We start from the raw sequence: 12331 nt of genomic DNA, 5'->3' as shown, positions 1-12331 counted from the left end.
AAACAGAGTGTCACGTAAAGGCACAAATAAAACTCCATATGAGCTATGGAACTGCTAGAACCTAACCTGAAGCACCTCAGGAATGTTTATGTAAGTTCTCAAAGAAAAACGTTCCAAGTGGGAATCACACGCAAAGCAAGGAGTCCTGGTGGGCTATAGTGAAACTCAAAAGGGATACAGAACCCTGCAACCAGAGACCAACACAGTAACAATCAGCAGAGATGTAGTGATTGATGAAAACTCTGTATCGCTCAAATTCCATGAAGTTACACCAGTTATTCAACCTAAGAAGCAAGAACAAGAATCTCAATCACCAAACCCAGATGTCAAAAAGGAAAACACTGAAGTGTGGATAATCTCTGAAGCCACCAAGGAAGACACAGAAGAACCAAGTCAACCTCCAGTCAGGAGATCAGAAAGGCCAAACAAAAACTGTTTGTTCACGAGAGGCAGAAGTGTATAAATGCCGCTAATAAAGTGATGGAGTCCCTTCACCAACTCCAAAAATGGGAGCTTACTGAGCTACTAAAAGGAAATAGAGCTATCGGATGTAAGTGGGTCTTCAAAAACAAATATGACTCAGAAGGTACAGTTCACCAGTTTAAGGAAAGATTGGTCACAAAAGGGTACTTGCAAAAGTATGGTGAAGGCTATGATGCTACATTTTCTCCAGTTGTGAAGCAAACCACATTCAGAACTTTAATGTCCATATCTGCAGTTCAACAGGTGACAGTGAGACATTTTGACTTCAAACCAGCCTTCCTACAGAGTGACATTGAAGAAGAGTGGAACATGAGCCAACCAGTAGGATATATTAAAAAGTGTAATGTTTTCGGACTTTTATGCTAGATCCGTTATCTTCGCTTTTAGTGTGTCGGCCATCTTGTTTCCTGGCATGTGCAGTGACTTTGCCCTCAAATAACATGGAGTACTCAGCTATGATGTCCCTGCCCTGTTTCCTGCCAATTGTCCTTTTAATCAGCTCCAGCTGATTCACCTGTGCTCCTGAATCAGCTCTATTCCCAGTTTGTGACTTGGTCTGTGAAGCCTGGATCTCCTCTGCTTGGAACCATCTGTGGACACAGAACCCTTCTGCTTGCCAGCTACTTCTGACAGGAAAGTAATAGACTCTGAATATCGTTGGTTGTTTGCCTAACTCTGCAACTATCCTGCTACTGCACTACTTGTATGGAGTAATACAAGAAATGCTTAAGAAGCTTATGTCTCATGTGTCTTATTACACCCATGCGTTAGACTCTAAATAGACTGTATACCACATGACAGATTCAGGAGCCATGATAGAGTCTGCTGGGTCTGAGACACCGCTGCAACCTGTATAGAGATTTTTTTTTTTTTTTTTGGATCTTTGCCGTTGGGGAGCAGCTGCAGGCTGTGGATCCAAGATATCGATATATGTGATAGTGGTTGTGGCTTCTCACAACCTTTCCAGGTGAGCACATTCCCTTCTTTTAAGTCAGGAGTGTTACCACAGGTAAACACTATTGTGCTCCTTTTCTTTCTTTCCAGCCTCTCTGCCATACATCTTCGGGGAATATGGAGGACTCTGTTAAACATCTGTGCGAAGTAACCAATTCAATCCTTGCCGATCTACAGGCAGTAAAGGACAGCTTTGCAAGTCTGCGGGATCGGAGTGATCATAATCTACAGGTGTTCGGACAAACCACTCAGGACTTACGAACCCGGATTGAGGTTCTGGAGCGACAAGTCCAAACCCAAACTTCCACCCCGGCAATGGGAATCCCCAAGCTACCACCATTCCGCTTTGGCGGTGAACGGGAAAGATTCAGAGGATTCATTAATCAATGCAAACTGTTCTTTGCGGCTCATGCGCCTCAGTTCCTTACTGAGCGATCTAAAGTATTAACAATAATTATGCTACTCTCCAACAAAGCTCTCGCATGGGCAAACCCTCTAATTGAGACTGACGACGACTGTCTAAATAACCTTGATGCTTTCATTTCAGCTATGGGGAAGGCATTCGATGATCCGAACCGCGGTGCTACAGCGGAATCAGCTATGTTGACTTTAAGCCAAGGTAAGCGCTCAGTAGCAGAATATGCTCTGGATTTCCGGAGATGGGCCCTCGACACCACTTGGGATAGCTCCGCTAAAAGATCGGTTTTTCGGAGAGGATTATCCTCTGTAATTAAGGACGAACTTGCTCGTGTCGACCCACCTACAGCATTAGGAGATTTTATCAACTACTGTATTCGGATCGATGCTCGGCTTACTGAACGCAGACAGGAGAGGTGGTCGGAGCTAAGGCACTCTAATCATTTATTCTCTCCCTCTCCAGCCAAGGAGTCCTTGAGCAGGATTATACGAGAACCAAAACCCGAGCCTATGCAGGTGGACTCTTTACAGAGACGGGTCAGTGATGCACGTAAGGAACAACGACTAAAGGAAAATCTGTGTTTCTATTGCGGTAAGTCAGGACATTTCATCATCAACTGCCCCAGTCGTTCTCGTAAGACAACTGCAGCCATCATACACTGCGAGTGCTGTGAGAGGGGTTCTGTCAGGTCCGCACTACAGACCCCAGAGGGAGTAGAAGATACAGACATTGATTACTCGGACTTGAACTCCGTTATCTCTGAGCCCGATGCAGGTGTTACTGCAGCAGTTTTTCCGGTCCTCTCAGCGGTTTCCCAGCTGAGCTGCAAGAACAACAATTCTCATTGCTTCATTCCCCTCAAACTCAGGGTTCACTCCGTTTGGGTATCTACCTCCGCTATGATTGATTCAGGGGCAAGCGGCAATTTTATGGACATCTCCTTTGCCCAGAGACATAACGTACATTCAGTAAAAAAGGCTACTCCTGTACAGATGGAGACCGTGGATGGCTCACTGTTAAACTCGGGACCAGTGGACCAGGAGACGGAACCCCTGAAGGTCCTCATGGGTAATGACCATCAAGAGAGTCTGTCCTTTATGCTCATCTCTTCTCCTCATTTCCCTATTATTCTAGGACTGCCTTGGCTGCAGGCTCAGAATCCTACGATTAATTGGGAGACTAAAGAACTGCACTTTCCGAAGACACAGATAAGTCCAGAAGCTTCAGTCTGCTCCATCCCTAAGGGACCACCATCAGTCTCAGAGCTACCAGCAATATACCGTGAGTATGCTGATGTGTGCGACAAAAGGAACGCAGACCTACTACCCCCTCACCGTCCATATGACTGTCCAATAGACCTATTACCAGGTGCAGGGATACCGTTTGGCAAGATTTACCCTTTGGCAGGGCCAGAGCTAAAGGCGCTAAAGGACTATATAGATGAACAGCTAGCCAAGGGCTTCATACGCCATTCTTCATCTCCCGCTGGTGCACCAATCTTCTTTGTGAAGAAGAAAGACGGATCTCTTAGGCCCTGCATAGATTATCGGGAGCTCAATAAGATCACGATCAGAAACCGTTACCCACTACCTTTGATTCCGGAATTATTGGAGAGAGTACGGCATGCAAAGCTCTTTACTAAGTTGGATCTCCGTGGGGCCTATAACTTGGTCCGCATTAGACCTGGGGATGAATGGAAGACTGCTTTCAGGTCACGCTACGGACACTTTGAATACCTGGTAATGCCATTCGGTTTATGTAATGCCCCAGCAACTTTCCAACATTTGGTGAATGACATTTTTAGAGATCTCCTGGATACATTCATTGTAATTTATTTGGATGATATCTTGATTTTTTCTAACTCCACAGAGGAACATCACAGACATGTGAAGATGGTCTTAGAACGCCTTCGACAAAACCATCTGTATATCAAACTAGAAAAGTGCGAATTCCATCGGACGAAGATCCAATTTCTGGGGTATGTAATGACGTCACGAGGAATTAGTATGGATGAGAGTAAGATCCAAGCCATTAAGGACTGGCCGGTCCCCAAGAATGTAAAGGAGGTCCAGCGCTTTATAGGGTTTGCTAATTTTTATAGGCGTTTTATCAGGAACTTTTCTGAGGTAGTGTCTCCCATCACACGGCTTACCCGCAAGAACTCTGCTTTTACCTGGACCCCCCAGGCTCAAGAAGCATTTTCCCGCCTGAAACAGAAATTCACCACGGCACCTATTCTGGTGCATCCTAACCCTGAACGTGCCTTCATAATAGAGGTGGATGCCTCAGACAGTGCCATTGGAGCTATCCTCTCCCAGAGGACAGGCGAGAAAGAAGTCTTACATCCCTGTGCTTTCTTTTCTCGGCGGTTGTCTCCTGCAGAACGAAACTATGACGTGGGTAATAGAGAATTGTTGGCCATCATCGCAGCCTTCAAAGAATGGAGACACCACCTTCAGGGAGCTGCACAGCAGATAATCGTCTTGACTGACCACCGCAATCTCGAGTTTATCAGATCGGCTAAGTGTTTGACTCCTCGCCAGGCTCGTTGGAGTCTTTTCTTAAACCAATTCAGTTTTGTTATCTCTTATAGACCAGGATCGCGTAATGGAAAGGCCGATGCGTTGTCTAGACTCTACTCAGATGAAACTATCCCACTCACGTTTCATAAGACTGTTATCTCTGATTCCAGGTTCCTGGGGGTGATCCATAATCAAGACTTGCTTAACGATATCAAGGAAGCATACCATACGGATCCCTGGTTGGCACAACCATCTTGTGAAGTAAGTCTTGTATATAAGAATGGTGTGTGGATTCAGGGGCAACGCCTGTATATTCCTGAAGCGGCCAGAGGGAAAGTACTGCAACTCGTCCACGATTCTAAAATAGCGGGGCATAGAGGAGTTCTGAAGACTCAAGAATTCCTGTCTCGCTTCTTTTGGTGGCCCACGTACAGAAGAGACGTTCTGGATTATGTCACTTCTTGTGAAGTCTGTGCTAGATGCAAGACTCCACGTTCGTCGCCTACAGGTCTTTTACAACCCCTACCCATTCCCACCCGTCCATGGGGATCCATATCAATGGACTTCATTGTGGAGCTGCCAACCTCTCAAGGGAAGAACACAGTTCTAGTGGTGGTGGATCGGTTAACAAAGGCAGCCCATTTTATTCCGTGTGTGGGTTTACCCACTGCGAAACACACATCGGACTTGATCATCCAAAATGTGTTTCGTCTGCATGGCGTACCGGATGAGGTTGTATCTGATCGAGGGGTGCAATTCACTTCAAAGTTTTGGCAGCACTTCTGTGCTGCGTTAAACATCAAAGTTAATCTATCTTCTGCCTTTCATCCGCAGACAAATGGACAGACTGAGCGGACTAACCAGACCTTAGAACAGTATCTCCGCTGTTTTATCTGCCACCTACAAGATGACTGGGTGGATTTGCTCCCACTGGCTGAATTCTCTTACAACAATTCGCAGAGCGCTTCCACTAAGCTGTCACCCTTTTATGCCAATTTGGGTTATCATCCTAACATCCTTCCTCGATTTCCCATAGACACACCTCTCCCAGCTGTAGCCGACAGAATCACATCTCTACAACAGAACCTTGATCTACTTAGGAGGAATCTGGAATCCGCTCAGGACAGGTATAAAAAATCGGCAGATAGGTTTCGTAAACCTGCACCAACCTTCAAGGTAGGAGATTTGGTTTGGCTGTCAACTAAGAACCTTAAGATGAGAGTACCATCATCCAAATTGGGTCATAAGTACATCGGGCCTTATAAGATTACTAAGCTTGTCAGTAACGTTGCCTGTCGCCTTCAACTGCCGAGATCTATGAGGATTCACCCTGTGTTTCATGTTTCTCTACTGAAGACTGCAACTCCCAATTCTTTCCCTGGTCGTTCTTCTTCCCCTCCTGCTCCGGTCCTCATCGATGGCCAGGAGGAGTTTGTCGTGGAAAAGATCCTGGACTCCAGGTTGCGTAGAGACGGGGTGCAATACCTGGTACAGTGGCAAGGCTATTCTTCTGAGGACAACTCGTGGGAACCAGCCTCCAATCTCCATGCGCCTCGTTTACTCCGCCAGTTCCATCAGAGGTACCCGGGAAAGCCTGGACTGGGGCCATCCGGAGGCTGTCCTTAAGGGGGGAGTAATGTAATGTTTTCGGACTTTTATGCTAGATCCGTTATCTTCGCTTTTAGTGTGTCGGCCATCTTGTTTCCTGGCATGTGCAGTGACTTTGCCCTCAAATAACATGGAGTACTCAGCTATGATGTCCCTGCCCTGTTTCCTGCCAATTGTCCTTTTAATCAGCTCCAGCTGATTCACCTGTGCTCCTGAATCAGCTCTATTCCCAGTTTGTGACTTGGTCTGTGAAGCCTGGATCTCCTCTGCTTGGAACCATCTGTGGACACAGAACCCTTCTGCTTGCCAGCTACTTCTGACAGGAAAGTAATAGACTCTGAATATCGTTGGTTGTTTGCCTAACTCTGCAACTATCCTGCTACTGCACTACTTGTATGGAGTAATAAAAGAAATGCTTAAGAAGCTTATGTCTCATGTGTCTTATTACACCCATGCGTTAGACTCTAAATAGACTGTATACCACATGACAAAAAGGGTGAAGAGCACCTTGTTTGTAAAATGCAAAAATCTCTCTATGGACTTAAGCAGTCGGCAAGAGCTTGGAACTCGAAAATGAACAAAGTTTTGATGGATGAAGAATCTAAAAAATCTCAAGCTGATCCATGCTTGTATACGAAAAATGGAGCAAAGGAGTGGATGTATGTTCTCCTATATGTCATATTATTTGGGAATCCAAATCCAGAGAGAAGAAGATGGGAGTTTTCTTCTCAACCAAAGTTCTAAACCAGTTTGGAATGTCAGAAGCCCAAGGTGCGTCAACACTAGTGTTGAGCATTCCGATACTGCAAATATCGGGTATCGGCCGATATTCGCAGTATCGGAATTCCGATACCGAGTACCGATATTTTTTCATTATTGGATACCGGAATCGGAAGTCCCCATAATGCAATGAGCCACTGTTGTGGCTGTGATTGGCTGCTGAAATGATGTCATCATGATGCGCGGTCTGTGTGCATCATGATGCGCAGTCTTTGCCGACTGCGGGGGGTCTGTACGGGCCTCTCGGGGGCCTGTGCCGGCTGTCGGTGGACTGTGCTGGCTGCCGGGGGCCTGTGCCGGCTGCCGGTGGTCTGTACGGGCCTCTCGGGGGCCTGTGCCGGCTGTCGGTGGTCTGTGCCGGCTGCCGGGGGCCTGTGCCGGCTGCCAGTGGTCTGTACGGGCCTCTCGGCTGCCTGTGCCGGCTGTCGGTGGTCTGTGCGGGCCTGCCAGGGGTCTTGTGTGTGTTCAGGCATCGTCCGATGGGACTACAAGTCCCATCGGGCGATGACTACTACACTGACGGTGATTGACACATTAGCCAATGATGGGACAGTAGTAGTCCCATCATCCGGCTAATGTGTTGAATGTAAAAAAAAAAAAATATATATATATATATATATATATATATATACACATACTACATACATACTACATACATACAACATTCATACAACATTCATACATACTACATACTACATACATACTACATACAGTATATACAACATTCATACTACATACATACTACATATATACAACATTCATACAACATACATATATACTACATACTACATACATACTACATTTATACAACATACTTACATACTACATACATACTACGTATATACTACATATATACTACATTCATACAACATACATACTACATACATACTACAAATATACAACATTCATATAACATATATACATACTACATATATACTATATTCATACAACATGCATGCATACTACATACATACTACATATATACAACATTCATACAACATACATACTACATACAGGCTACATATATACTACATTCATACAAAATAGATATACTACATACATGCTACATATATACTACATTCATACAACATACATATATACTACATACATGCTACTAGGGTTGAGCGATACCATCCAATATTCAAAAGTATCGGATCAGAATGGATAGGCCCGATACACAAAAAAGTATCGGGTATCGCCGATTCCGATACCGGAAGTCCCATTAAAGTTGGTGGTCTGTGCCGGCTGCCGGGGGCCTGTGCCGGCTGCTGGTGGTCTGTGCCGGCCTGCCGGGGGTCTTTTGAGTGTGCAGTGTCATCTATGAAAGAAATTAGAAAATAACAAACAAGCCATATACTCCCTGATCCGCAGAAATCCACGAGGGTCCCACGCCGATTTTCCGTGGAGAACATCAGCATCAGCTGATGCGACCGCTCTCTAGGGGCTTCAATAATCCAATGACGGAAGGTAGGTATCCTTCCGCACTGTATTCCTCCCCAATGTAAAAAAAATAGTCCCAAGTCTCACTTTATGGCAAAAGCTGCATGGGAACTTTCTCACACAGCTCTTGCCATAAAGTGAGACTAGGGACTATTTTTTTACAGTGGCGGAGGAATGCAGTGCGGAAGGATACCTAGCTTCCATCATTGGATTATTGAAGCCCCTAGAGAGCGGTCGCATCAGCTGATGCTGCTGTTCTCCACAGAAAATCGGCGTGGGACCCTCGTGGATTTCTGCAGATCAGGGAGTATATGGCTTGTTTGTTATTTTCTAATTTCTTTCATAGATGACACTGGCTTCGGGGATCAAATTGACAAGTGATGGTGAGTATGTACTCTATGTTATATGTACTGTATGTCTATATGTATGTATAGTATGAATGCATGAATGTATTGTATGCAGTATGTATGTAGTGTGTATGTAGTATAAATGTATGTTGTATGAACGTAGTATATATGTAGCATGTATGTAGTATATATGCATGTTGTATATATGTAGCATGTATGTAGTGTATATGTAGTTATATAAATGTAGTATATATGTAGCATGTATGTAGTATATATGTATGTTATATGAATGTAGTATATATGTAGCATGTATGAATGTAGTATATATGTAGCATGTATGTAGTATGTATTATATATGTATGTTGTATGAATGTAGTATATATGTAGCATGTATGTAGTATATATGTTGTATGAATGTAGTATGTATGTAGTATGAAGTATATATGTATGTTGTATGAATGTAGTATATATGTAGCTTGTATGTAGTATATATGTATGTTGTATGAATGTAGCATGTATGTAGTATATATGTATGTTGTATGAATGTAGTATATATGCAGCATGTATGTAGTATGTAGTATATATGTGTGTTGTATGAATGTAGTATATATGTAGCATGTATGTAGTATGTATGTATGTTGTATGAATGTAGTATATATGTAGCATGTATGTAGTATGTAGTATGTATGTTGTATGAATGTAGTATACATGTAGTATGTATGTAGTATGTATGTAGTATGAATGTAGTATGAATGTTGTATGAATGTTGTATGTATGTATGTAGTATGTATATACATATATTTTTTTTTACATTCAACTACTACTACTGTCCCATCATTGGCTAATGTGTCAATCACTGTCAGTGTAGCAGGCATCGCCCGTTGGGACTTGTAGTCCCATTGGACGATGCCTGCTCACACACACACACACAAGACCCCCGGCAGGCCCGCACAGACCACCGACAGCTGGCACAGGCCTCCGAGAGGCCCGTACAGACCACCGGCAGCCGGCACAGACCACCGACAGCCGGCACAGGCCCCCAAGAGGCCCGTACAGACCACCGGCAGCCGACACAGACCACCAGCAGCCGGCACAGGCCCCCAGCAGGCCCGTACAGACCACCAAAAGCCCGCACAGACCCCGCCCGCACACACAGACACGCACAGTGTCTGCCCACGCACCACCCACACTCTTCCCCCCTCCCGAAAGGTTTTTTTTAATTCCGATATTTCTGTCCCATTGACTTTAACGGGACTTCCGGTATCGGAATCGGAATCTGCGATACCCGATACTTTTTTTGTGTATCGGGCCGATCCATTCCGATCCGATACTTTTGAATATCGGATGGTATTGCTCAACCCTAGTAGCATGTATATAGTATATGTTGTATGAATGTAGTATATATGTACAGTAGTATGTATGTAGTATATATGTATGTTTTATGAATGTAGTATATATGTAGCAAGTATGTAGTATGTATGTATGTTGTATGAATGTAGTATATACACTCACTGGCCACTTTATTAGGTACACCTGTCCAACTGTGTGTTAAGACTTAATTTCTAATCAGCCAATCACATGACGGCAACTCAGTGCATTTAGGCATGTAGACATGGTCAAGACAATCTCCTGCAGTTCAAACCGAGCATCAGTATGGGGAAGAAAGGTGATTTGAGTGCCTTTGAACGTGGCATGATTGTTGGTGCCAGAAGGGCTGGTCTGAGTATTTCAGAAACTGCTGATCTACTGGGATTTTCACGCACAACCATCTCTAGGGTTTACAGAGAATGGTCCGAAAAAGAAAAAAAATCCAGTGAGCGGCAGTTCTGTGGCCGGAAATGCCTTGTTGATGCCAGAGGTCAGAGGAGAATGGGCATACTGGTTCGAGCTGATAGAAAGGCAACAGTGACTCAAATTGCCACCCGTTACAACCAAGGTAGGCAGAAGAGCATCTCTGAACGCACAGTGCGTCGAACTTTGAGGCAGATGGGCTACAGCAGCAGAAGACCACACTGGGTACCACTCCTCTCAGCTAAGAACAGGCATCTGATGGCTACTTTCAGCAGGATAATGCGCCATGTCATAAAGCTCGAATCATCTCAGATTGGTTTCTTGAACATGACAATGAGTTCACTGTACTCAAATGGCCTCCTCAGTCACCAGATCTCAATCCAATAGAGCATCTTTGGGATGTGGTGGAACGGGAGATTCGCATCAGGGATGTGCAGCCGACAAATCTGCGCCAACTGTGTGATGCCATCATGTCAATATGGTCCAAAATCTCTGAGGAATGCTTCCAGCACCTTGTTGAATCTCTGCCACGAAGAATTGAGGCAGTTCTGAAGGCAAAAGGGGGTCCAACCCGTTACTAGCATGGTGTACCTAATAAAGTGGCCAGTGAGTGTATGTAGCATGTATGTAGTATATATGTATGTTGTATGAATGTAGTATGTATGTATGTTGTATGATTGTAATATATATGTAGTATGTATGTCGTATGTAGTATGTATGTTGTATGAATGTTGTATAAATGTAGCATGTATGTAGTATGTAGTGTATATATATATATATATATATATATGTTGTATGAATGTAGTATATAAGTAGCATGTATGTAGTATGTATGTATGTTGTATCAATGTTGTTTATATGTAGTATGTATGTAGTATGTATGTTGTATGAATGTTGTATATATGTAGCATGTATGTAGAATGCATGTATTTTTTTTTTTTACATTCAACACATTAGCCGGATGATGGGACTACTAGTGTCCCATCGTTGGCTAATGTCTCAATCACTGTCAGTGTAGCAGGAATCACCCGATTGGACTTATAGACCCATCGGACGATGCCTGCACACACACAAGACCCCCGGCAGGCCCGCACAGACCACCGACAGCCGGCACAAGCCCCCGGCAGCCGGCACAGACCACCGACAGCCGGCACAGGCCCCCGAGAGGCCCGTACAGACCACCGACAGCCGGCACAGGCCCCCGTCAGCCGGCACAGACCACCGACAGCCGGCACAGGCCCCCGAGAGGCCCGTACAGACCACCGACAGCCGGCACAGGCCCCCGGCAGCCGGCACAGACCGACAGCCGGCACAGGCCCCCGAAAGGCCCGTACAGACCACCGACAGCTGGCACAGGCCCCCGGCAGGCCCGAACAGACCACCGACAGCCCGCACAGAGCCCGCCCGCACACACAGACACGCACAGTGTCCGCCCACGCACCGCCCAAACTCTTCCCCCCTCCTGAAAGGGTATTTTTAATTCCGATATTTCTGTCCCATTGACTTTAATGGGACTTCCGATATCGGAATCGGCGATACCCGATACTTTTTTTGCATCGGCCGATCCATTCCGATCCGATACTTTTGAATATCGGATGGTATCGCTCAACCCTAGTCAACACCAATGAATCCTTCCTACTTAATGTTGGAAGGAGAAGATCTGCTACCCAGCAAGGAGAGTTTCAGACAAGCAGTGGGGGCGCTTCTGTACATAGCTACCACAACTTGTCCGGATATCACAGCCACAGTTGGAGTTCTCTGCCGACTTGTAAGCAAGGCACGCCAAAGAGACTGGAATGTAATTAAGAGAATTCTTCAATATCTTAAAGAAGCTCAAAGGCTAAATCTTAAGGTATCTGCATCAGGAGATCTCACTCTCAGAAGTTATGTAGATGCAGACTGGGCTGGAGATTCAAGTGATCAGAAATCAACAAGTGGTTGCTTGTTTAAGTTAGGAGAAAATTCAATTTCTTGGTCAAGCAGAAAAC

General features: G+C 44.9%; 1 protein-coding gene across 1 annotated transcript; it reads left to right on the top strand.

The window, feature by feature from the left end:
- The first annotated feature begins 1380 nt into the window (after window positions 1-1380).
- On the top strand, window positions 1381-6380 carry LOC141059021 (uncharacterized). The gene is made up of 4 exons (XM_073555228.1): window positions 1381-2056; window positions 2318-3136; window positions 3725-3833; window positions 4548-6380. The coding sequence occupies exons 1-4, from the start codon at window positions 1555-1557 to the stop codon at window positions 6001-6003; spliced, it is 2886 nt and encodes a 961-aa protein (XP_073411329.1). The 5' UTR covers window positions 1381-1554; the 3' UTR covers window positions 6004-6380.
- Window positions 6381-12331: the final 5951 nt, after the last annotated feature.

This window comes from Dendrobates tinctorius, unplaced genomic scaffold (assembly GCF_039654945.1).
Source record: "Dendrobates tinctorius isolate UK_male_01 unplaced genomic scaffold, ASM3965494v1 ptg000223l, whole genome shotgun sequence".
Classification (NCBI taxonomy): Eukaryota; Metazoa; Chordata; class Amphibia; order Anura; family Dendrobatidae; genus Dendrobates; species Dendrobates tinctorius.
This window is presented reverse-complemented; position numbering and strand designations above follow the sequence as displayed.

Bases quoted from the DNA above. Each gene is read 5' to 3' on its own strand.
- LOC141059021 (XM_073555228.1), top strand. From the start codon at position 1,555: ATGGAGGACTCTGTTAAACATCTGTGCGAAGTAACCAATTCAATCCTT. The intron at 2,057-2,317 runs GTAAGCGCTCAG...CTCCCTCTCCAG, and splicing joins TATGTTGACTTTAAGCCAAG to CCAAGGAGTCCTTGAGCAGG. The intron at 3,137-3,724 runs GTGAGTATGCTG...CTAACTCCACAG, and splicing joins AGAGCTACCAGCAATATACC to AGGAACATCACAGACATGTG.